General features: G+C 42.9%; 2 protein-coding genes and 1 non-coding gene across 6 annotated transcripts; 1 reads left to right on the forward strand and 2 right to left on the reverse strand.

Annotated features, from left to right (window-relative positions):
• Positions 1 to 534: 534 nt before the first annotated feature.
• On the reverse strand, positions 535 to 4,587 carry cbr1 (carbonyl reductase 1). 2 transcript variants are annotated; one of them, XM_077581520.1, is made up of 8 exons: positions 4,488 to 4,587; positions 4,265 to 4,415; positions 2,779 to 2,893; positions 2,524 to 2,693; positions 1,892 to 1,999; positions 1,503 to 1,711; positions 910 to 963; positions 535 to 837 (listed from the first exon to the last, which is right to left on the reverse strand). In XM_077581520.1, the coding sequence occupies exons 2-8, from the start codon at positions 4,380 to 4,382 to the stop codon at positions 664 to 666; spliced, it is 948 nt and encodes a 315-aa protein (XP_077437646.1). In that variant the 5' UTR covers positions 4,383 to 4,415; positions 4,488 to 4,587; the 3' UTR covers positions 535 to 663. The 2 variants fall into 2 exon arrangements, with proteins under 2 accessions (XP_077437646.1, XP_077437647.1); XM_077581521.1 differs by lacking the exon at positions 4,488 to 4,587 and having other exon boundaries at positions 4,265 to 4,433.
• On the forward strand, positions 837 to 25,616 carry LOC144061246 (multimerin-2-like). Of its 3 annotated transcripts, none has more exons than XM_077581519.1 (13): positions 837 to 1,001; positions 4,555 to 4,640; positions 5,721 to 5,965; positions 7,005 to 7,351; positions 11,433 to 11,555; positions 12,242 to 12,348; positions 13,200 to 13,286; positions 17,200 to 17,682; positions 19,926 to 20,314; positions 20,454 to 20,702; positions 21,721 to 22,212; positions 22,897 to 23,275; positions 24,254 to 25,616. In XM_077581519.1, the coding sequence occupies exons 4-13, from the start codon at positions 7,155 to 7,157 to the stop codon at positions 24,847 to 24,849; spliced, it is 3,102 nt and encodes a 1,033-aa protein (XP_077437645.1). In that variant the 5' UTR covers positions 837 to 1,001; positions 4,555 to 4,640; positions 5,721 to 5,965; positions 7,005 to 7,154; the 3' UTR covers positions 24,850 to 25,616. The 3 variants fall into 3 exon arrangements, with proteins under 3 accessions (XP_077437645.1, XP_077437644.1, XP_077437643.1); XM_077581518.1 differs by lacking the exon at positions 837 to 1,001 and adding an exon at positions 1,634 to 1,765; XM_077581517.1 differs by lacking the exon at positions 837 to 1,001 and having other exon boundaries at positions 7,109 to 7,351.
• Positions 18,652 to 18,734, reverse strand: trnal-cag (transfer RNA leucine (anticodon CAG)). The gene has a single exon. It is a non-coding gene; the product is annotated as a tRNA-Leu (tRNA).
• Positions 25,617 to 25,662: the final 46 nt, after the last annotated feature.

Below are 25,662 nucleotides of genomic sequence, written 5' to 3' on the forward strand. Positions count from 1 at the left end.
GGGACAATGACACAAACCAGACACATTATTAGCACACGCTGTGACATTTTGCTTTTCCGGGAGCAAAATGACAAATGACGAGCTAGGCTAACTTGCTAACACAACTGTCAGTTGCACATTTAAAAAAAAAAAAAATTGGGGAAGACAAACAAAATAATCAAATCAACTGTCATTTTCAAATGATGTTTAATAATAACACAAATTTCAATGCACAATTCCACAGGATTTCAAATGAAATACCCGCAATGACCACTGGATGTCACTAGAGTTCAAGTTATCTGACTTCACTTTTGATCATTTGACGGATGTTTTCGGTTGATTGAGCTGAGAAATACTGGCAAATCTAGAGTAAGAAATACGCGTTAACAATATTTTGGATTAGATCACGAGTTGTTCAAAATCATTTTTTTCTTTCTCACTGGTAGGTAGAGTGCTTACAACATTTGACATTCTGTCTACAAATCTATTATCGGCGGGCCAAGCACAACCTTTTTTTTTTGTCTTAAAAAAGAAAAAACACGGGGCAATTTGACATTCTTGTTTCACTCATTTATTGATTTTTTTATTTCAAAGCTTGTAGAAAAATGTGTACATTCCCTTTTAAGTACTTTGTCATTCCGATTACAGATGCTATTGCAGATTATGTAACCAGGCTGCCAGACTTTACCAGGTCTGGACCGTTTTGTCCGACACAAACTTCCCGTGAGGCTGCGAAGCTCCGGCGGGAAGCGTCGCCAAGAAGACGGGCGTGACGGCGCCCTCCTCTGGAGACTTGGGGGCTTTGGGGCCCGCCATGTCGGTGCGCACCCAGCCGGGACAGCACGCGTTCACCAGGATCTGAGCACACCATTTACGTTCAATCAACACCCTGTGAGACTTTCCAAAAAAAAGACAAGGTGTGTTGGTTACCTGATCGTTTGGTCTCTCTTTGGACAGACGCCTTGCGTGGATCATGGACAGAGTCTGAAAGGAAACACGCAGACAACAAGACACCTAATGAGGTAACGCTCGACACACTAATTCCTGTACCGCTCCAAATAGTTTTGTCCGAATCCACTTTTCACTTCCCTTATGTGTCCCATGACTTTTGTCAAAAACTCTTTTTTTTTACACCTACAAGTGTCTTAATCATTTTGTTCAAACTCCACATTTTGTGATTGAACATGTCCCAAAACGGTTTCCTTTACTATTCACATCTTGTATGTGTCCCAATACTTTTGTCCAGACTCCACCTTTTTTTATTACTTCACTTCTTATGTGTCTGAATCCTTTGGTCCACCTTTTTTCACTTCCTGTAGGTTTCTCATTCATTTTGTACAAATCCCACATTTATTTATAGTTATATATTGTGTGTCCCAATACTTTTGTCCAAATTCTTCCTCATTATTTGACTTGCTGTGCGTTCCTGAAAGCTGTCATCACTTTTCACATGCCGTAAGTGTCCCAATATTTAAGTCTACCCCAGAAGGTTTGCAATGCGGACGGATGTGGTGGCGTGTTACCGTCACGCCGATCTTGGAGACTCCGTATGCCGTCTCGGGCCAGCCGCCCTGCTTGTGCTGGTCCTTCTTGGCGAGCTCCACGAAGCGCGTCATGAGTTCCGTCAGCTCGTCTTCGCTGATGTCGTCGCTGCGGAAACGCTTCTGCAGCTCCTGGCTGCACATGTTCAGGCTGCGCACGCTCACGAAGCTCGACACGTTCACCACGCGGCCTGCGAAACACCGCCGGCAACCACAACAACACGCCGACATCGGGAGAAAGTCACGTATGTGCAAGTCACAAGTCTCAAGTCAATTCCATGAAATGAATCGAGTCAAATGTTCAATCCGACTTGAGCCAACTCATGACTCAAGTCGCCCAAGTTTGGCGAAAGGCGTGTGCGTGTCGCTACCTCCTGCTTTGATGAGCGGCAGGAAGTGGGTCAGCATGTCCCGTGTGGCGAAGTAGTTGGTCTTCAGCGTCACCTCGGCCTGCTGGGAAAACGGCGCCGTGTCGGCCACTAAAAAAAGAAAAAAATGTTTTGGGGGACTCTAATGGATAAACGGCATTTCAAAAAGGCTACTAAGCTAATCTATAATAAAATTATTTTTGATAATCGATGAATCATTTAGACACTTAGAATTGTCCAAATCCTCAAAATTGTAATCAATATTCTTCAACATAATAACCATTCTGCTATGGAAGCAAAAAAAAAAGTAATTTACAAACCTCTGCTTCAATTTTGGAAAGCAATGATCAATATTTTCGGTAATTTTCTCACCAACCAAACAAGTAACAAGTACCAACTGTTTTTGAAAAAAAAAGATGGGAATGAGGCACCATAACCCACCAGGATTCTACAAATGCCACACGGAATTCGAAGGGAAGACATTTTAAACAAAAAAAAGAAAACCTTTGTTTTGAATTAGAATGGAACTCATTTGTTCAGTGCCAGTTCAAGATCTAAGTTTTAATAGCAGCCAAACTATGAAAAAAAAAAGTCTTGGCGTATAGTCTGAAAAATCCCGTATTAGTGTTTGCTACCTTTAAAAGCGATGCCGGCGTTATTGACGAGCACGTCCAGGCCGCCATATTTTTGTTTAAAGAAGTCGGCAGCCTGCGTGATGCTGTTGATGTCGTTGATGTCCAATTGGTGGAAGTTGACCTTCAAACCCTCGGCGCTCAAAGACGCCGTGGCCTCTTTACCACGCCCTCTGCCAAATCAAAAAAAAAGAAAAAGAGTAGTTGATGTTTCGTGGCGTTGAGGCGCTGACGTGTCGGCCGCGTGAAAAGACGTACTCGTCTCTGGCGGTGAGGTAGACGTCACCGCGGAACTCCTTGCACAGCGCCTGCACGATGGCCTTGCCGATGCCTTTGTTGCCACCCGTTACCACGGCAACCTTGCTGGACATCGCTGGGTGAAGTTGACAGGAGGAAACGGTTAACCAAAGACCAATGAATGAAAGCAATCGACGTAACAATTTGCAACACAAATGTTTCTTTTGTTACCAGGACTTGCCGACAGTGAATTAAGACTTCATCACACTTGATTTCAAATACGACAGGCAAGCTTTCTTCCTTTGCTATCACAAGCACTGACCTACATCTCCAATAATTGTTCCATGAAATTGCTGTCATTCTGTCTATTTTGTTCATTCGGTAACATTTTTGGATGTTGATTTTTTTTGGGGTGGGGGGGTCAAATCAGATTACTAATCTGCCCAGGATGTGAATCATAATCATGTTTGAGCATTTTCCGCACTGTAAATGTGAAATAAATGTTTGTTTTAAATCTGATTCATCAATTAATCAAAAAATTGAAAAAAAAAGGATTATTAAATAATGGTTGGTTGCAGTCCTAGTTTGATGTTGTCATGTTATTAACTGAATATATATTAATTCTGAATGATGTACGTGGCACATTGTATTTTTTGTACTGATTGTTTTCTATCAATGTGCTTTACATGATAGAAAAAGTGAATGAAGTCATGATTGACAGCCATTGCTTGGACGAACAAACACAACTTGTTTCTTGGAATGTCGTGTGGAGAAACGTGCATTTGACTTTCTCATACTAGACGAATTTGGTGACATGCTTCGCTTGTAGCAAGCAGCGTGTGAGTTGCTTAACTGCCTGTGAAGATTCACATCTGATTGTGTTCTAGCATATAAAAATATTCAAAGATATATTTGTGTACTCTGTCATATACAATATTAATAAGATGCATTTTATTTTTATACATGACTGTATATTTATTACAAAAAAGTTTTCTGTGCGAAAATAAATCTGATAGAGATTTTGCACACTCCAACAACGGCCAGATGTGCTGAGTCATGGTGACTGAGTCCCCTTACATCACCAAAAAATGAGGGGGGAAGAGTAAAACTTCTAGAATGTGCACCTAATAATAGTTGACTCCAGTATTACATAAAAAATGAAGTTACAACTTTTTTTTTTAAAGTGCGCATGTATCACCAGTTGACTTAATGAACTTTAACCCCGATGCATGCTTTTCCTTTTAGGTTGTGTTAAACAGCAGAGGGAAACTGCAGTTTGTCAAATTAACTTTGAAAAAACACGCGATTTACATTTTAACTTGTTGGCTTGAAATCATTCGATCGATGAGCACCGCACGTACGAAACCTTCAGTTGCCTCAAATTGAACACCAGTACGTTTGTCACAAGATTATGCTTTCACTTCGCTTAATTTAAAACGCCCATCTTGAAACATTTAGTTGCTCATATTGTGTGCACTTGTACAAATGCTAAATAAGGGTTTCTTACTTGTAATTGTTGTTGCGTTGTGCAGCAGCGGAGAAAAAAACTGCTGGAATCCAACAGAAGAGCACAAAAGGCTGGTTGCACTTGTGCGCAGCCTCAGTGCGCACACCCGGAAAAACATCCTCCAGCTACCACCCTTTTCCAGGAGAAAATCCTGGAAATGTCCCGCCAAATGGATTAATATGTGGACGTAGTGCGCATTGATAAACACCACTGTTGCACTTACACGCTTATTGGCTGATTTTACGACGTCGTTCCTGGTTTATTCTTAAAATGTTGTCTGTTTGTGGCAGTAAACTTGACGTGGTGTATGAGAACCTGCTACCACCTGCTGGCCAAACAATGAAAACGCACTCGTTGGGATCGCTTGGATTTAAAGGTGCAGTAGCCTTTCTTTTTTGTGCTTACAGAAACTTCATGGATGTACTATTATTATTATTCACTTGGTTGTCTTCGTTATTCTACGTTGGAAACATAAAAAAAAAATACTTTTTCGAGAAATATATGGATATTCTAAGGCTGAGAATTATATAAAGGGTTTAATTATATTTTATCTGACTGTCTTATTTTCCCCATCAATTTAACAATTAAAAATACATTTATATTGTATTTAAACCGTAGCTCCAACTAAGTGCTTTACACAATTTAACATAAAATATAATTTAAGAAATAATAAAACAATGGTAAAGTTTCAACAATAAGATATATATTTTAAAACAGAACAAATAAGATACTAAACAAGGGCAGAAAATGTAACTTGAACAGGGTGGCAACTCACACTAATATGTTTGTCTTGAGGCTTTTTTACAGGATGAATACAGTTGAAAAGAGCGTCGAGACACATCCCGTAGGTCAGACATGGACAGTTTACAGTTACAAAAAATTAAAATGATGTTCTCGACATTGTCAGTCTGACCTAACATCAATACACAATTAATGAAAGAATGTTTATGTGTTATATGTTTTGGTTTATGTGATGGAATTCAATGTGAATGCTTGGGGGGTTTATTCATTCGTTTATTTATTAATCCACTTAGTTTGGCTGTCACTTTCTCTTCAGCCCCTGTTTAGTCACACACCCTTTAGCCCCCCACCAGGCCTTGGCTGCAACAATCCTCGGAAGTGACACACACACACACACACACGCATTCTCCCTCTGTGTGCAAAAGTCATGTAACATGAACACGCCCCTCTGCTTGACTTTAGTCAGCAATCAAATGCAAAGCAAATGTGACAGCATCACAGTAAGACATCTTGTCAATCCCGATAAACACAATCACTGTCAACAATCATTTACATTTCTTATGTTGCCAAAACAAGAAACGTGTTTGATCTGCCGCCTTCCATTTGTGTTGGAATGCACGTTGGTTTGTTACTGCTCTTATTGTTTTGTTTTCCGTAGCGCTCATTAAACGAAAGGATATTTGAATTTGTCTTTCAATGTCTTCTTTCCATCCAGAGCGTGACGACAGGAAGTGGCCCAGTGGATTTCCTGCGTCCTTATCGCAGCACAGGAAGAGGATGAAGATGGAGGGAGAGAGAGAAAAAAGAGTGAGCGATTTGTTTCGTAGGCGAAGAAGGAAGGAACGAGAAGGAGGAGGAGGAAATGCCTCCAGAGATCAAGTGACTGCTTGCAGGACACGAAGGAGTCTCAAGGCTCCTTTTTGGGCGAATAGCACCGCTAGAGGGCGACGTCACTGCAACGTGAGCCGTTTGACTTTTTGTTTGCTTGTTTATTCATGTCTCTTGAAAAAGAAAAAACGCAAAAGTCCTAATGATTTTACCAGAATAATGTTGGGATTTTTTTGAAAAATAAAACGCTGAAGATCGCGATAAAAAAAATCGTATTTTTATTAGACGGATGTCATCATTTAACAAGAACGAATTTTTATTTCACACTTTTCTGTAATAAAAAAAATACATTGAGAGTGAGACTAAAATTTGTATCTGACACAAATAAAATCACAGCTTTTTTAAATTCAAAATCATATTTTTCTAGAAAAACTGTAATTGGATGAGATTAAAGTAATTTTTTGTGATATAATTCCGATTTTTGTCATGCAAATTATTCGACAAGAATAAATTTTGACTCTTTTTTTTTTTTGGTATCTGTTTTTATATTGATGGATTATGGGATGGGATGTTCTGACTTTTCCACTCAGGGCCACATACAGAAAAATAAAAGGAACAAGGGAATCATGCTTCGAAAAAAAACTGATTTAGTCTCAGATTGGCATCATCATTAACAAAGGAAAACATTACAAGTATTAAACAAAAAAAATTGGGTTAAATAAATTCCGTGCCATCTTATAATATTCAATTGGAACAAAATTTTGCACAAAATGTATTAACATTTTGAAACAGATTTATTTTTTTTAAATGTCATGCTATCTTGTGTGCTCGGAAGGACTTTGAGGAGTAGCCGAACTTGTAATGCGACTTGTCACGTAACTTTATTTATTTTATCGTTGCATTATCTTTCCTGTGTAGTCTACTAAGTGACGAATAAACCGATGAAATGATTCGAGTTCTATACTAGCTCAACATTGCGAATAAGAAACGGTTTTTAAAGTTTTATCCGGCACAATTAAGGTTAAATACGTCAACAACAACAAAGTTTCAGCGGCGACGCCCTCATGCCAAATGGCCAATAGCAAAATCTCATCACATCGAAAGTCAAACGGAAAGCTTAGACGTTGACTCCTGATCAGAATTGATCATGATATGATGTCACTTCCTGCAGGGGAAACGTGTGGGAGGAGCCTCCTCCTTTTCTTTTTGATCCTCTCTCTCTCTCTCTCTCTCTCTCTCTCTCTCTCTCTCTCTCTCCCCCCCCGCTTTCAAAAGGAGGAGGCGGGCGCGCGAGCCCTCACCCACTCACTCGCCAGCCATCATGACAGGGGTGAAGGTTCTGCTCGTGCTTGTGGCTTTCCTGCTGAGCACTCGCGGGGACGTGAGGGCCCGAGACCCCGAGGTGGAGCAGCAGGAGGAGGACGAGGACGAGGATTGGGGGGGGGCGGCTGGTGTCATCAGTGCCACTGAGGAGACCCCCCTCATGCAGGATGGGGGCAACTACCCGGCCCGAAGCGGGTGAGTCCCATTTGTAGTATGTTGAATATATTGTTGAATTATTGTTTTAGTTTGGTTTATGAATATTTCAAACATTGTGTTATTTCTTCTTTCCTTTAACTTCCACTTGTTGAATGTTCCCACAACGTATTCGTGATTTGAAACTTGGAACGAACCACTGACAAAACTTGACCAGCCTGAGCACAAATGCACTGGATTGGTTACAGTAAAAGTTGTGCTTTGGCGTCATTTTAGTGCCAAGGAACTGTTTCAAAGTGTTTTTCACAGCTTCATTAAGAAAGGGGGGAAAAGTAGTGCTTTGCTGCCATCTTGTGGCATCTTACACCCTTAAAACTCCCGGGTAAAAAAAATCAAATGGAAAGAAAAGAGGACCAAACCACAACTTGGGAAGCGGGTCGGTCAACATTTTTGACCAAAATTGGGTTATTTTTGATCCAGCAGTTTTTAGAGCGTGCGGCGCTAATAATGAACTACAGTATGTTGAAGTGATTGGAGGAGCTTCACTTAAACTAAAGTAGTGCTTTGCTCCCATCTTGTGACATCTACGTGGAATCATAAACGTGGCTTTCTAGCGTGGGTGGGCGGTGCCATTTACGAGCAGATTTTCACCAGCAAAAAAAAAAAAAAAAAAAAGTGCAAAAGTGTTAGCTGGCAAAGCTACAGAAGAAGCACGTTGTCAATTTTGTCTTCCTGGCCTTCATCTTGGCGCCCCCTGCAGTACAGAAGTGAAACCAAACGATGCTCATATGTAGCATCCACAATGTGTTCATCCCTGACATGTGTTCACATTCCAAGCGTGCGGCGCCTCCGCTGCGAGCAAACAGGAAGTCACGGCGTGTTTTGACTGCCAGCATGTTGTGCGCGTCTGCCACCCACGCCGACGCTTTGCGAGGCCTCGCCAGGTATTAGACGAACCCGTCACGTCGCTTTATGGAGCTTTTCCCAAATCATGTCGGACTTGTCCTGCAGCGCCACCTTCAGGACAACCTTATGTTGAAATTGGAGACTTTTTTTTTTCCTGTTGTGGCTGCGTGGAACGATGATTAGTGGTTAGCACGTCTGCCTCACAGTTAACAGATCTTGGTTTGATTCTCACGTGGAGTGTTTTTTTCTTTCTTGTCCCACATTGTGCAAAATGGATATTATTTTTTGAAATCATATTTTGTAATAATAGGAATAATATGACAATCAGAGATCATAATAGCGACGACACAAGCTGAGTTTCAAAGTGGAAATACAAAAAGATTGCTTCAATTCTCGTCCCTCTTTTGTTTGACTTTACTTTTGAGCACGGACCCTCATTCCGCTCCACGTTGACGCAGCGGCGACGTTTTACGCTCAACCAAAACGGAACAGTTGCACATATGAGACAAAAACGGAACTGAAATCCTCCTCTGATAAATGTCGCGGCCAAAAAGGGCAAAACCTTGCCAGGGTGAAACTTGCTGCTTTTATGGCATGATGGAGATGATCTCGAACCCTAACGAGTTCGTACGTAGGCAACTTAGTTGATGTATTCTTATAGTATAACATGACAGTCAACCTGCAAGTTGCGAAAAGTCGCGTATCATTGAAATGCATTTGGGGAGCAAAAATCAAATGTATTTTTATTTTTCGAACCCAAAGAAATCTTATTTTTTTTTAAATATTGACAAAAAAATAGGGGGGAAATGTGAACCCGGAGATGCTGAATCACAAGTAAGCGGGCGTTTGGCTGTATTTTTAGGACCTAATGCTAGTAACCATGCAGCTCCGCTTACCTTTTGGCTTTGACATGATAGTGATTTGATTCGAGTATTTTAGTTTTTTTGCTCTGGAACTTTGAACTGGGTGCGGCTGGTGATGTCACAGAGGGCGGGCGTCCACAACGGTTCGCCCACAAACACATTTTCAGAAATAATCACGCCACTAAAGATGGGATTGTATTGTAATCTCACACGTGAAGGTTGGGCAGGCACAGTGAAATAAAGCCACGCAACGCAGTCACTATTTGCGGACTTTGGTGGACGGTCCAGATGTTAGTCGCGTGAAAAGAAAGGTTTGTGTTTCACATGGTGAAATTGGAGTTTCCTGCCGAGTGACTCGAAGCGTGACGTGAGGGCAACTTGTCACAAATGTGTTGACGTGCGCGTCACTTTGTGTCCGCTCTTCAGACTAAATACGAGGGTTGAATGTCGCTGCGACGGACGTGTTTTGGCGCCGCCTCGCAGAAACCGGTCCTCCGTGGACGGAAACCTTGAAGGACCCCTCGAGACCCCTAAAGACTCCTGAGGGCCTTTGACAAAACAAGTCCTCCATTAGCGCCTTAACACACACACACACACACACACACACACACACACACACACACACACACACATGATGTTTGAATCAGCTTTATTGACAACATCCATAACGTGTGTGTGTGTGTTTGCGTGTGTGTGTGTGGAGGTCATGTGATGCGGCAGAGGAAGAGGTCAAAAGCTCCCACAGGACTTGTTGACCTCTTGATGCATGTCAGTGTTCCATTTGTTCAACAGGTGGCACTCATGTGTCGCCACATCCGCAAGATGCAGAAGAAGAAATTGCAAATCCGTGAAATGAGGAAACAGTCGGATCCACATTGCTTGCGATTCTCTTTTCTTGCGATTCACATTGATTCCGATCTGGACTTCGTGTGATCCACATCGCTTGCTGCTTCACGTTGGTTCTCATCTATAACACGTCGGATCTGGGTTGCTTCTAATTCCCAATGGTTCTGATTCTAATCCCCATCGCTTTTGTCCTAAATTACTTCTGATCCACATCAGTTGTGATCTGGATTGCTTTTGATTCACATTGCTGCTGGTTCCAATTCATTCGGATCCACATCTCTTGTGATTTGTTTGTTTGTTACTTCTGCTCCAAACCTCGATTGTTTTTGATTCACGTCCGTTCTGACCTTGAAAGCTTCTGATCCACATTGGTTTTGATCCAGATCAAATCCGATTCACATCAGTTCTCACTCACTCACATTGTGATCTACATCACTTCTGATCCAACTTGCTTCTGATCCAGATAGCTTTTGATTTACATTGGTTCTTCCAGTTGACATTGCTGATTCACATCTCTTCTTATTTACGTTGTTTCTGCACGTACGTCAGTTCTACTCGAAACCACTTCTGATTCAAATGTCTTCCCATTCACATCGGTTCTGATCCAGATCTTTTCTGATCCAAATGTCTCCAAATCCAAAGCAGGAAATGCTGCAAGGGGAGCAAGCAATTGTCATTTGCTGCTGGCGCTGAGGTTCCATCTGGCACACGAAAGACAAAAAATGAGAGAATGTTCTTATCAGCGTCTTCATCACGCAGGTGGACGCGCGCTGATGCCGAGTCAGCACAACGCCGCAAAATCTTCTCCTTCTTCTGCATTCTCCTTGTGGATGTTTCAAGCGTGAAATAAGTCAAGCATGTCTTGCTTTTCCTTCCGTCCAAACGGTTGACACCCACTGAACATACTGGAAGAAGACAAAATGGACGCTGCGATAAGAAATCGTGTCTTAACTGATCTTTGCAGGAGACAAACGCTGTAAACATGGAAATTCCTCCCTCCGCTTTCCTGGTCACGTCTGCAAATATTTGACTTTGAGTTATCGCAATCTTTGACGGTAAATTCGACAACATGTGCTGAACCAACACAAAGGCAACGTTTGTACAGTCGTTGAATTGTGAGATTGTTGCTCCCCGCGATGCCCCGCCCGCTCGCTCGCCCCTCCGACAGGAAGTGCAGGAAACAATGGCGGAATAAAAGTCCAGTCGTATGAAGTCATGTTTTCCCATCCGTCGTTTATCCTGCGCACGCAGCAGGAAGACGCGAGCGCGCAGAAAAATATGGATTGTGCGCCGTGAAGCTGTTCAAACAAGCAAGCCGCCCGCTTTCGATCTGGATGTTGTCCCTCGCCAGATTTCAACTTCCGCTTTGTTTTGATTTGACTTTGCTGTGAAGATGAGCTGAGATCATCATCATAATAATACCGATAGTCATAAAAATGTCGATGCGAAACGTACAAATGTTTTTCACAGCGCGCAGGGAATGACGCGCGTGTGTGTGCGTTTTGCAGGAACTGGTGCGCATTTGTGCAGAAGCGGGTGGTCACCACGGCGGTGGCGTGCGGGACGGAGAAATACACCATCAAGTCCCAAAGTCCGTGTCCCAGCAGAACGCCAGACTGCCATTTGGTCATGTAAGCCAACGACAACAAAGCAGCAAATATTTTCTCTTACTGTTTCTCGACCCGCCGTTCGCAAGCTTTCCTGTCAAAAGAGACATTTTAGGCAAAACCAATGACCTCAATTAGCAATTCACTTTCTTCTACCTTTCGTCTTCTGGTTTTGGATTTTTTTTTTGGGGTAATTTTTCATACTTCTTTTTTCATAATTATTATTATTTTTTTTTTTTTTTTTTACTTTTCTGGCAAATTCCTGACTTTTTTGCCAATTCCAAAGACATTTTATGGTTATTTTCTGGATTTCTTCTTTTGTTATTGGACATTTGACGCTTACTTTTTAAGCGTTGTCTTTTCTGGCTTTTTTATTTATTTATTTATTTCATGGACAATTTATGGTAATGTTCTGCTTTTCCTCTTCCTTTTTGGACATTTTATGGTCATTTTGGGGACATTTTTAGATCATTTTTAATCTACATTTCATCTCTCAACCTAATATTTGGACTCTTTTCATTTTTTTATCTTTATTATTCACATTTGATCTAAATCTATCCCATTCATTGAAACAATATTTAATCTAAAAAATAGATATGTAAAAAAAATATATATTTCGAGATCGACAGTGAGCCACAGGAGAGGGACAAATGCTTATTTAAATATGAATCTATATAAATATTGCTGCTGTGCCGTGTCGGTGCGCGCAGGTACAAGCTGTCCACTCGTCCGCTCTACCGGCAGAAGCAGAAGGTGACCACCGCGCTGTTGTGGCGATGTTGTCCGGGGAACGGAGGAGACAACTGTGACGACACAGGTGACTCCTTCTCTTATGTACTGAAGTCTCGTCGCCGTGGCAACAAGCTCACCACAAATGATTGATTTGTGCTCACTGATTGGCTGGGATCGATTGCACGGAACCGTTTGAAAACACACTTAGAGATTATGAGTTATGAAATGAAGAGATTAATGGCTCCCATTTCCACCATTTTAGAACAATTGAAGTGAACTCTGGAGTTCTTCAAGGTTCTCTTCGAGGACCAATACTGTTTACCCTCACTATCTTTCCTTTACATTATATTTTAGTAAATAAGTAAAGGTATTATTATCATTTATTGTTATGTAGTTAAAACCTCTGAAAAATCATATCGACTTTTTCTTAGGGACAAAAAGATATTTTTAAATGTCATTTGAGTTACTTTAAACACAAGAACAGAATGTCAAACCCTCAAAGGAAGTAAACTGAACAAACAACAAAATGTTTTGAGGAACTCTATTTTCTGCTTGTGACGTTGACATCAATGATTTACTCAACCGTGTGTTTGTGTTGAATTGGGCTAAAAACGTCTCTCTTGACAGAGCATTTTGTTTCCATTGAGCTCTATTTTTAATATTTCTTTTCTCTTGCCCACAACTGGAGTCTATTCGGGACCAGTACTCGTTTAATTTAGTCCAGACTTGTTTTGTGGGAACGAGTCATGTTTGCTTGCAGTCCGGAGAAGGACGTCCTGAAAAGGAGACAGACGTAAATAAAAGATACTTCCTGTCAGCTCTTTATCGGGCACACGCTCATGTCATCCATTTTGTATGTTTTTAAAAATTGGCTTTATTGAAAATGTCAAGATTCAAATAATAATATTAAATAAAACGTTAACTTGTCTTTGGCAGTCGCTGATGCTCAAACCGACTTGGCAAGCTCGTCTGTGATTGGAGGATCCGAAGTCCAGAGAGTGCCTGGAAGTCTCCGCACTGCTGGTACGCTCGCCTCACACACGGCACGGCTCCAAAACAACGGATTGGTCGCCAGTCCATGTCAGGGCACATTTGGACCGAAACATTGACTGGTCACCATCACAGAGCACATACAGACAAACATCAGACTGGTCGCCATCAAATGTCAACAAGCAATCCCCGCTCACGTCGACACCAATTTAAATTCTTCAACGAAGCTAGCTAACATGCTAACATGTTTTTGGAATGTGGGAGGAAAAACCAGGTTGGGAACATGCAAAGTCCACACAGGTGGGCCAGAGATTAAAACCCAGAACTGGGAGGCAGACGTGCAAACCACGAGGACGCCGTGTTGACCAAGCACAATCACAATTCCATCAAACTTTTTTTTAACTCCACATTGTGTTTTTTTATGTAGATTTGGATTGGTCCTAACGTCACTCCTGAAGTCTAAACGCAAAACGTCAAGTCGGTCGCGTGGTCACGTTTTATGGCACGCGTGCGCACACACGTTCTTCCTCCTGTCAAGCAACTGCGGAAGCCACGCAGTTGAGAAAGTGAGCGTCGGGTCATCGGAAGGTCCAAACGCCCCCGGGAGGAAAGTTTGAGTAAAGCATGACCCCCCCCATGCTTCCATCCTGTCGACACGACTCACCCCGGTGGAGGTTGTTGCCGTCAAACTGCCGTTGTTAATAGACCAACATCATGTTGGAGTGACCTGACGAGAGGCCGGGGCGTATTTTTAACTGCGTCCGGCACGCGTGGGCGTGTAAGCGGAATCCGGCATTTTTGTTTTGCTTCCTTTAAGCGGCAGCGTACGCCAAAGTGCAAAGGCGCGTTCAGTCGGAGGGCGCCGCGCCGACGTGACGTTTGGTTATTGATGCTATCAGAACATGTGATTCCTTTGGGGGGCGAGGGAAGGGAAAGGTTGTCAGCAGTTGAACTTTCTTTGTGATCACACTTGGAAGCAGCAGGGAGGTCATGGAAGATCTTTTTGATATTTGACTCGTGTTCGTGTTATGGATGTCAGTGTGGTAGTGATGTCACTATCAAATCTTTTTAAAATCAAGTATGCTATTGATAATCCAATTGAAGAATCGATTAATCCAAACATTTATATATTTTTTTATTCATTTTTGGTAATTCACTAAACTTGGACGTAAGTATTGCATTATAAACTCCAACGAAATTAGCCTATGCTAAACAGTTAGCAATCACAATTAGCATTAATGCGCTAGCAATTATCACTTACGGTAAACAAACACTAACTACCATTACTCATGTAATAGTGTCTTGAAAGTCATTTAGTGACAAGGCTTCAACGGAATTACATGAGTTAACAAGGGTAGAGCTAGCCGTTAGCTACATGAGGCCAATAACTTCCTGTTCCTGTCTTCTTCAGGGCACGTTTAGTCCATGACTGCCCCCTACTGGTTAAGTGATGCACATCTAAAGCCGAGTGGCAGGTTCCAGTATATTTTGGAATACAACCCAAGTTCTATTTAGGAAGATCAGAACTTCCTTTCCTGTGTTTTGTGGAAGCTCAGTGTTCTGTATTGTCTTTAATAAAAAGCCACTAACTAAGCAGACACATAACATCCGCTATTTGGCCACTAAGTGGTGCACTAACAGACGAAATAAAGATCAGATCACAGCCGTTATTCCAATACGGTCTGCATCTGGCAAAAAAAAAGTCAGTGTATAAACCGTCCTATTTTTATTGGACATTTTTTCTCCAGGCCGACAGTGTGGCCAGCAAAAAAATCTTTTTGTTTGCCACCTTTTTCATTGTCAGAAGTGTAACTTTTCTCTGTGATCAGGCTTCAAGTAACAGGAAGGTTCTGGAAGATCTTTTTGCTGTTTGACGTGTTCAGTCACAAAAACATTTTTGAGAAGTTCTTCTCACATCACTCCTGTTGTTGGAAAAATAACTGCAGAAAGAAAAGGGGTGAAGCGCGGCTGGCTCCCACCACACCTCTGATTCAAAGCACTTCCTGCCACGCCCACGGTGCGAAGTCATCAACCTTGCACAGACGCTGGACACAATCAGAGGAACTCCAAATACTAAAATACACCAAACGGGACTCACGAAGCAAGCGCTTTGACTTTTCAAGATTGAGGCCAGCTTGCGCCGCCAATATTTTCATTCCCCGCATAACTCTTTGACTGCCAAAAACGTTAAATAACATTTAGTAAAATCCTATGGAGGAGTGCCAAAGACGTTAAAATACGTTTGTTTGTTTTTTTTTTCAAAACAGAGGTGAAACTAACCATTTTCTATTGTTGATTACTGAAAAACGGAATAAGGTAGAAACAAACTTTTTTTTCCTGATGAAAGATGAGAGTCCAATCTTTCAATTGGTAGTATGTGTGTTTCCATAGTCCAAACAGTTTTCTGTGGACCTTGAAAGATCAGTCAAAAATGCTTAAATCGACTGGCACCCACGGCATCCCTTTTCTGAAAACGTCTGGCAGTCAAAGAGTTAAGAACTTCTCCAGGCCGCTTCACCCCACCAAACAAACGTGAAGCCCTCCATTCCCCAAATGTGCTTTTAGAATTAACACGCAAACGTTGCACCTTAGACCACCCGACGGGGTTATTCGGACTGATGTCTTATTTTGCATCGAACCAAAGGTCATCCCCTCTACATGAGCGCTCCTAAACTAGTTTGGTCGTCTTGAGAACGCTTTTGAGGATTTGATGTTTTGCACAAGGGTATCGTCTCAATTGTGGAAGACTGAAACGGAACATTTGCTGTCAGGAGTGGGATTCGAACCCACGGCTACAGAGTAGACTACGACCTGAGACCGCTCCGCCATTAACGTGAGCCAAGAATCTCTGACCACCGATCCACGGGTTCAAAGTTGCAACCGGACTTTGGACTAACATCTGATAACGGTCCGTCGCCAGCAACTTTTGACGGTTCGACCATTCTGACTTTGCTCAAGGGCGCAATCTGTCTGGAATGTCAGTGTCCAAGTTGATGTCTTGCTTAGCGGCTGCCGTCAATTCCAAAGTGGAAGTCAAAGTGATGACTCGGCATCACTTGCGGCGTTTGTGCCTTCGACCGCAAGTGAAGGTCGCCGATACGGAGCGTCGCGTCTTCCGGAAGCTTCTGTTGCTGACTCGTGCGAACTTCGCAGTCAGCGGAGAGAAAAACATCGATGTGTTTCCCATCAGCGCTTCTGTCTCATGCTACAATCTTTCTTTGACTTCCTCTCCTGCTCACGTTCTCTTTTCACACAAGCCGAAGACTTCAGGCCGCAGTTTTCAACCGTTCTTTACCAAAGTTGGCCACTGAAGTGACTAAAACTAACACAACTATTTGATTATATCTGATTCTGTGGCCACTTTCATCGTCTTCAGCGGGATGTTTTTGTGGTATAGCATTTAATGATTTGCTTTGGGGTATTTCCGTACACTATCAACTACAGATAGTATTCTGTTATTCCTTAGACAGATTGAAAGTTCTCATCTTTCATCCCCAATTCCTGAGAACGGGAACTGTTACATTACGGAACACACAGAGTGGAATACGAGTTGAGCGTTCAGCCTCGGACTCACATTTCTAGCAAACAAATAAATAAATGACATTTTTCACTTCAAAGCCTTCCTTCTCCATTTTAAGTCCTTGGAATGTCAACCAAGTCATACGTTCCAAAAAGCTGCTGTCAGAAGTGGGATTCGAACCCACGCCTACGACCTGAACTTAGACCGCTCGGCCCTCCTGACTGTGTTGCTCAAAGGCACACTATGGACACTCTGTATGCTTTAGCATAAATAAATAAATAAAAATCTTTTTTTTTTTTTTTTTTTTTTTTTTTTACGTATAAATACGTCTTTGGGACACTTAAAACATTTAAAATAGAACATATTTATACGTTTTTGGGAGCAAATGAGTTTTAACTGTCAATGTGAATTGTGACTGTCTTTCAGGCGAACTGCCGCAGCAACAGCACAGCGACCCAAACAGAGAGCAGAATGACCACCAGGGGTCAGTCAACGCGCCGCACAATGTCAGCCATTATCGCTTTCCTCAGCATGGACCGAATGGGGACCACGATCAGCACCGGGACCGCCCTCAGTATCCCGCCCACGTACCAAATCGGGAACACCTTCAAGAACCTGTCCACGCTCCACATGGGGACCGTGTCGTCCACTATCCTGTCCATCTTCCAAATTCGCACCGCGTCCAGCATCCCGTCCAAGTTCAGGGTCGGGAACCCGCACAGCATCCTGTCCATGTCCAGTATCCCATCAATGTCCAAGACCAGGAACCCGTTCAGAATCCTGTCCATGTCCAGCATCCCGTCCAAGTTCAGGATCGGGACCACGCACAACATCCCGTCCATGTCCAGAATCAGGACCAGGTCCCGCATCCCGACAGACGACACGAGCAGCAGGAGCGCCTCCATCCTGGTGAGTGTGAAAGTGCGGGTTTGTTTGCTTTAACTGTTAACTCGTTCGAACCCAAAAACATTTCATACAGTGTCCGTCACTTCCAAAAATGTAGTTACACATTTTTTCAATGTTTTTTTTAGTTCATGCAAAAGCATACAGACGGTTTTGATGCGGCTTCTGACATGAAGAAGTGGCTTAAAGCAATGGTAGTTATTACAAAAAACGGCCAGCAGGTGGCCTCAGAGTATAAGAGATCAGCCAGGGCCATGTTGCAACAAGTTCTTTTTGCCAGTGTTTTCACCGGCAATGTGAATATTAATGAAAGTTCGCCATATTCTAATGCTAATGGCTGCCAAACGGAAACGGATACAGATATACTTTTTTTTTCTGATGAAAGAAGAGACTCTAATCTTTCTTTTGATTCCATGTTTTTATAGCAATAGAACACAATATTATGTGTGCTTTGCAAAATCAGTCAAAATCCAGTAAAACAACCGGGAGTGAAGGGGGTTGCTTCAGTCAAAATGGCTGCCAGTCAATGAGTTAAAGGGTTAAACATTAACGTTTCGATCAGAGTAAGCCCCATGAATACACAAAGACAAGCGTGTGTGTGTGCGCGCGTGTGTGTGTGTGTGCGCGCGCGTGTGTGTGTGTGTGTGTGTGTGTGTGTATGCGCGTGCGCGTGTGTGTGCGTGTGTGTGTGTGTGTGCGTGTGTGATAAATGACAGGTCAGCACCACATCACTTCCTATGCTCCTGCTTTGTCCCTCCTTGGTGAACCTTGACCTCAGCCACCAGGCCAGATGACATCATCTTTTTTTCTTTTCTTTTTTTATCTCAGGGACTTTTTCTTTATCTGGTCATTATTTCTCACTTCCTGCTTTTTATCCAGTTTGAGAACGATTTCCTCTGAGGGCCGTCGCTCGACAATTTTGTCTGTTTTGCTACCTCTTGTTTTTACCTCGATATTACAAACCATAAAAAGTACTGTCAGAAGTGGGATTCGAACCCACGCCTACAGAGTAGACTACGACCTGAACGTAGCGCCTTAGACCGCTCGGCCATCCTGACTGATGCGTACGTTTTGTTTTAACGTCACCTGTCAACGTTTAACCATAAGTACGTTGCCAAAAAGAAGACCCTGCTTGGGGGCTCGTTTGTGCGTGGACAGGAAGTCTCCGGCCTCACCGCCGTAAATCACGTTGACGCTCGTTTAGGGACTGCCAGCTGACCGAGCGGGTTTGATTTCAAACTTCGACCCCGCCACGCCAAAACTTCCTGTCACTACCTCGCAATTCTCACGTTGGGGGTTTGTCCTCATGACATCGTGCGTGCGTGCGTGCGTGCGTGCGTGCGTGCGTGCGTGCGTGCGTGCGTGCGTGCTGAGTGACAGCAGCAAACACATGTTGGGGTTTGTGTGCTTGTGGGTGGCAATTTTCTGAATGAATCCGTTTGTTTGACAATGAGTCAATATAGTTTAAGGTAGACGTTCAACTATTAACCAATTAATGGACAACTAATCTGGTATCAATTTAATTGACGGCTGTCATTTCAAATTTCAAAATTCAAACGGTGACGTCCTGCCGCTGCCGGCCGATTTTTTTTTTTACTCTCCTCCTAAGTTTCCCCGCAGGACGCGAGAGTGCTGGCGTGTGGGGGTGGGCGTGTCCCCCGGGGACCAATCAATCATGGAAGTCTTTGTGTGCGCTCTGCTGGCTTCGTCTTCAAAATCGACTTCTTCTTGTCACGTGACACTTTCATGTCAGCTCCAAGTTGAAAAAACACATTTTTATTGCACAGCAACAATATTTTGTCTAAATTTGTCCTTTGGGTTATATTTTCATCAATTTTAAGTGTTCCGAAAAAACTAAATTAGAAAAAAAAATCGTATTTTATGAAATCAACGTCATATTTCTTTTCTGGTAAAAAAAAAAAAATGTCTCTTGTAATTTTAAGAGAAAGAAAATTGCCATTTTGTGAGAATGTTTTATGTTTTTTATGTTTATTAATTTTATTTTTTGTAATCATGTTGCAAAAGAAAACAAATTGGAGAATGGTCTTGAGTTTAAAAAAATAAAATAAAATCATTAGAGAAAATGACATACATTAATTACATTAAATACATTTAGTTTAATACTTAATTTATTTAATTGATTTTATTTCATTTAATATATGTCAATTAAATAATATAATCATTCCACAAATATCAATACATCAATAAAAATAATGTTGAGTAAACCTAAAGGTTCTTGTGTGTTTGAGGCGCTTCCGAGGAGGCGGAGCCTGCGTCACATGGCGGCTTCCCTGCAGCGCTGCCTCTCCCCCACATGATGGCGCTGCTGATGTCTCAGCTGCAGCCCAGCCTGCAGCTCTTCAACCGCTCGCTGGAGCAGCTGGACCGGCGGCTGGGCGAGCTGGCCCGAGACGTGGCCGAGCTGAAGGCCGCCGGCCGCCGGGAGCGCGACGACGACCGCGCCGACCACGAGCGGCGCTTGGACGCCAAGGTGGAGCAAAGCGTCCAGCAGGTGGCGGCGCTGCGCACTAAGCTGGAGAGCGACCTGCACTCCCAGCATGCAATGCTGCACTACAACATCAGCAACTTCAAGACCGACCTCGACTTCAAAATCAAACGACACAACAAGATGCTGCAGGTACGCGCGTCAAATTTGTCGTCGACGAAATATGAACTTTTTCGTGCTGAAAAAAAGCGCAATGAAGTCAAATGTCGCTGTTTGCAAACGTTTGAGCATTCCTTTGAAATGTGACTTCTTTTTCTTTTTTTGCTGTCAGGTCAGCCTGCAGGCCATGAACGCCACCCTGGCAGAGCTCAAGCTGGACCAGGAACTGGAGCAGGCGCAGGAACTGGAGCAGGCGCAGGAACGGGAACAGGAAGAGGAACAGGAAGAGGAAGAAGATAAGCAACAGGAAGCGGAAGTGACCCCGCCCCCGCAGGAGGCACACCCCGTGACGTCACAGATGTCGGCCGTGTGGGAGGCCATCGAGCGTCTGGACAACATGGTGGTCAACAACACCATCAAGGTGAGATGCGGCTTGTGCTCCACTGGCGCCACCTGCAGGCAGCGCGAGTCACTGCAGACTTTGCATTCTTAGGTTGGGAATTTTTCACTTTTACCACTTTTTGACTTTTTCATTTTTGACTCACTTCTTACTATTTTACTTTTGGTCTTTTACGTTTGATTTTTTTGTTCCTTTTCGACTATTTTGCTGTCGTTTTTAACTGTTTGATTTGTTAACTTTTTTCGATTTATTTGGCATGTTGACCTTTTACTATTTTTTTTTTCACTTTTTGACCTTTTTCTACTAATATTAGTTTTTCACTTTTACTTTTGGACTTGTTCACTATTTATTTTGCTTGTTTAATTTTACTTTTTGACATACTTTTTTTTTTTTTTTACTATTTATTTGTGACCATTTTGCTGTTGTTGTTTTTTTACTGTTTGACTTTTATTTTTCGACTTTTACTTTATTTGTACTTCATGACTTTTCATGATTTTACTAATTATTTTTCTTTTTGTCTCTTTACAATTTGTTTGACTTTTTTTAAATGACTTTTTTACTACATATTTCATTTGTTGCTTTTTGCTTATAGCTTTTAACACAATTTACAATTTTACTGACTTTTAAATATTTATTGGACTTTTTGACTTTCTTCTTCATTTTGAATTTTAATTCATTTTCAACTTACTTATTGATTTTCCTTCTTGACCTTTTGACTGTATCTTTTACTTTTTGCTTTTTAACGGACTTTGTCTTTTGACGTTTTATTTTGACCTTTTATTTTACTTTTAGTTTTGATTAACTATTCAAACTTTTTGACTGATTTCTTTTGCTCTTCATTACTTTATTCACTATTTCTGACTTTTTTCTTTTTTCTTTGACTGTTTTTCTTTTGGCCTTTGGACTATTATCTGTCTTTAAGTTTTTCTTAATGACCCTTTCAGTGAACTTTGAAGTGTGACCTTTGACCTGAGGCCTTTGTTGCGGCGGGCCTCGCGAGTGGCACACACCCAGCCGGCGTTTGTGTTTGCCGCTTCAGGTGGACGGCGTGGCGGAGGACCTGGCGGTGACCTCGGGGGTCGGCCAGCAGCTGCGTCGCGACGCCAAGGCGCTGGGCGAGCGCGTGAACCAGACGGCGCGCACCAGCCAGGTGTTGTTCATGGAGACGGGCCTGGAGGTGGAAGCGGCCAAGGTGACGGTGCTGGAGCGCGTGGAGCGTCTGGCGGCCAACCTGAGCCGGCAGGGCCAGCGGCTCGCGGAGATGGACGTGGACGTGGACTACCTCTACAGCACCTTCTACAAGAGCAACACGTCGTCGTCGTCGTCCGCAACGTCCCAGTGCGACTGCGGGCGCCTGGGCGAGGCGCTGGGGAGGCTGGAGGGGGGCGTGGCCAACGCCACGGAGCTGGCCAATGAGAACCGCCGGGCCCTGGTGGAGGAGCGGCGGGCGGCGGCGGAGGCCCCGATGTGGGGGGCCGAGGCGGGCGAGTGGGAGGCGGCCGCGGAGGCGCTGCGGGGGAGCCTGCAGCAGGTACGGCGGGAAAACGCTCACATGACTTTTGAACTGGACTCGTTGACTGATTGCTTTTGCGCGATCCTGTTTGTCAACTTGTGTTGCTTTTCCTTTTGAACTGTGGCTTCTATATTGGCCATTACTTTTATTTTTATCTTTTTGAACTTTGTTTTTTTTACCTTTTTACTTCTACTTTGTAATTAACTTAATTTATGTCTATTAGTTTTCTTTTCAACTTATCGCTTCTATAACATATCTTTTTTTTGCTTTTTGACTATGACATACGCTTTTAATTTTTACTATTACTTTTACTTATAGTTTTGACATACTTTTTAAAACGTACTTTGATTTTTTTCCCCTATCTTTTACTTCTTTCTTTTACTTTGACTTACTAATGGGGGTTTTCACAATTACAGCTGCTTTTTTTTTTACTTTCATACTTTTTGTCATGTACTTAAAAAATAATAATTTTTTTTTTACTTCAACTTGTCTTTTGACTATTATGAACTTGTTTATTCTTATATTTACTTTTTAATATTTTGCCTATTACTTTTTTGACCATGACTTGACCATGAATTTTTGACTTGATTTCCAACTAATACTTCAGCTTTTCTTACTTCAACTAACAGTTTAGTAGTTAAAACTAGATGAATTTGACTTTATTTTTTGAAATTGTACTTTTGACAATTGCAACATTGTCAGGTGAAGCAGTCGATGACGTCAGAGCAGAACCGAACGACGACTCTGGAGTCGAGCGTGCGGAGTCTGAGCGTCCTGCTGCAGGAGACCCGGGTCCAAGCGGAGGCCCGGCAAGCCGCCTCGCAGGCGTCGGCCGGGAACCTGCGGGAGGAAATGCGGCGCGTGCTGGCGGAGATGAAGCGTCTGTCGGCGTCCTTCAACTCGCTGCTGAAGGACGCCATCCGCCACAGCGACGTCCTGGAGATCCTGCTGGGCGAGGAGGTCCTGGAGTTCCTGGAGTGGCCGGTCCAGGACCAGGAGGCCCACTCCATCCCGGCCCTCCAGGAGCACATCAGGATCCTCCAGCAGGCGCTCGGCGGGAGCAACCTCGGCCGCGAGCCGGGTACGCTCGGGCCACCATTTCGCACCTTTTGCATGGCAAAATCCCTGTTGCTGTTTTTGCGTTAACCTTTGACCTTTTGACTACTCTTTTTTTTTCCCTCCATAATCTTTTTGCTTGACTTTTACTTCTCCGGTTTCACTTTTATTTTTGACTATATTTACTTCTTTTTTTTAATCCACATTTTGATTTTTTTTTTAATGTTGCTTTCACTTTTTGACTGTTTCCTCTTTCAAATATTTCTACTTGAATGATACTTTTTGACTATTTCATTTGACTTTTTTGTACTTTTATTTAATATTTCAAGTCTTACTTTTATATATTTTTTATTCCATAACCTTTACTTGACTTTTACTTTTGACTTCTCCTGTTTCACTTTTATTTTTGACTATATTTACCTTTTTTTGTTAAAAAAGTAACAACTTTTTGACTTTCACCATTTTTTTTTTACTATTTCTTCCACATTTTGATTTTTTTTTTTAATGTTGCTATCTCCTTTTTCAAATATTTCTACTTGAATGATACTTTTTGACTATTTCATTTGACTTTTACGTGCTTGTTTTTGCTTACATTTACTTAATATATATATATATAATATATTATTACATTTGCGTTTGTATCCATGTCCTACTTTTTGACCATTTGAGGTTTTTGACTTGCTTTTGACTTGGATTTTCCTACTAATGCTACATTTAACTATTACTTTTTTTATTTGCACTTTTACTTCAACTTTTCAACTAACAATATAGTAATTAAAAACACATTTCTTTTCACTTTTGACTTTTAAGAATTGTACTTTTTGACTACTACATTTCTTTGAATTATTTCTTTTCCGTTTTGTCTTTATGCTTTTTACTTTTGAACTATGACTTGTTCGTTTTCCCTTTTTGCTTTTGCTTTTATGGTCCCACTGACACTTTGACTATTTGTGGACGCATCAAACGCGCCCTTAACTTTGAGCCTGTCGTTGACTGGTCGCAGGAGACGCGGAGGAGGCGCCCTCAGCAGACGAGCCGTCGTCCTGGTCGGCAGGCGGCGCGGCGAGGAACGAAGGAGGAGGAGGACGAAGATCCGGAGAGCATCCGCAGCCGCCCGGAGGAGGAGACGGCGGCGACCTGTGGAAGCTGGAGAGGAGCGTGGAGGAGTTGAAGATGAAGCTCCTCCAAATGGAGGCGGCGCCCTGCTGCCGGGACGCCTCCCATGGCGAGGAGGAGGCGGAGCTGCGGACGGAGGTGGCGAGGCTCAAGCGAGGCCTGGAGGAACACCTGCGGACCTTCAAGAACATCTTCAGCAACGCCGACGTGCTGGAGAGAAGCCGCGCCGCGCTGGAGCTCGACAAACTCCACCGGATCGTCGCCACCAAGGAGAAGAAGAAGCGAGGAGGAGGAGCAAGAGGGGGGCAACGTCGCAACAGAAGGGAGGCGCCGGGTGCGACGCCGACGGGAAGGCACGGCGCCGCCAGTCTCTCCGAGCGCCCGGCTGAGGCTGGAGCTGAGGGGCGGCAAGTGGGCGGAGTCCCAAGACAAGGCTTTGGCCGTGGTGCTGATGCGCCCCCGGAACACACGAGGGCGCTGTGAGCACGGAAGACACTTAACAGGATCAACCAAAGAGGTGGCGGCGTTGCTCGCTGAGCGAAAGACCAAATATGATGACACTTTTTCACCACAAAAACGTTGCAACTAATAACCAATTAAATGACCTCTCTCTCTTTTTATATATATATATATAATATATGCATACAAACTATGGTTCGGTGTTTTCAAATTAGGGATTGAATCTTCAAATTAGGTTTTCAAAGCAGTGTTCCAATCTATCATTAGGGTTTCAAATTAGGGTTAGGGTTTAACAGAATGCTGATCTCAGGTCAGCGAAGACGCTGCTGGTGAACGAGAGCGCGTGCGCTGGTCCGCTCGGGCGGGCTTCCGGGGGCGTCCGGGAACCCTTTGACCAATTCCAAATGATTGGTACTAGCTGCATCTTACACACACACACACACACATTACTCACGATGAACTGAGCGAGGATTGTGCAGACTTAAGTCTGGGATTGATAACCTTATGAATCAATGACCATCCTAATCGGATTTCAAAGTAAGGTTTAAACTAGGACTAGACATTTTGAAGTATAAATGAGTCGTGGGGTCTCCGTTGAAGACGTCCGTTGGTCCGTCGAACAGCGTCGGCTCTCAAGTCAACTGAACAGACAACAAAACCTTTCTGAGCAGATATTCACTCCATTGACTTTTTCTATTTTTCTATTTATGTACAAATGGTTTGTAAAGAAACATGTTGGAATAAAGCTGCTCGCGCTGCCGATTTGAATCAAATACAAACACTTTTTCCTTTTTTTGGAACATTTGAATCATGTTTATTCTACAGTACAAAAATAAG

The sequence above is a fragment of the Vanacampus margaritifer genome, chromosome 12 (genome assembly GCF_051991255.1).
Source record: "Vanacampus margaritifer isolate UIUO_Vmar chromosome 12, RoL_Vmar_1.0, whole genome shotgun sequence".
NCBI classification, from domain to species: Eukaryota; Metazoa; Chordata; class Actinopteri; order Syngnathiformes; family Syngnathidae; genus Vanacampus; species Vanacampus margaritifer.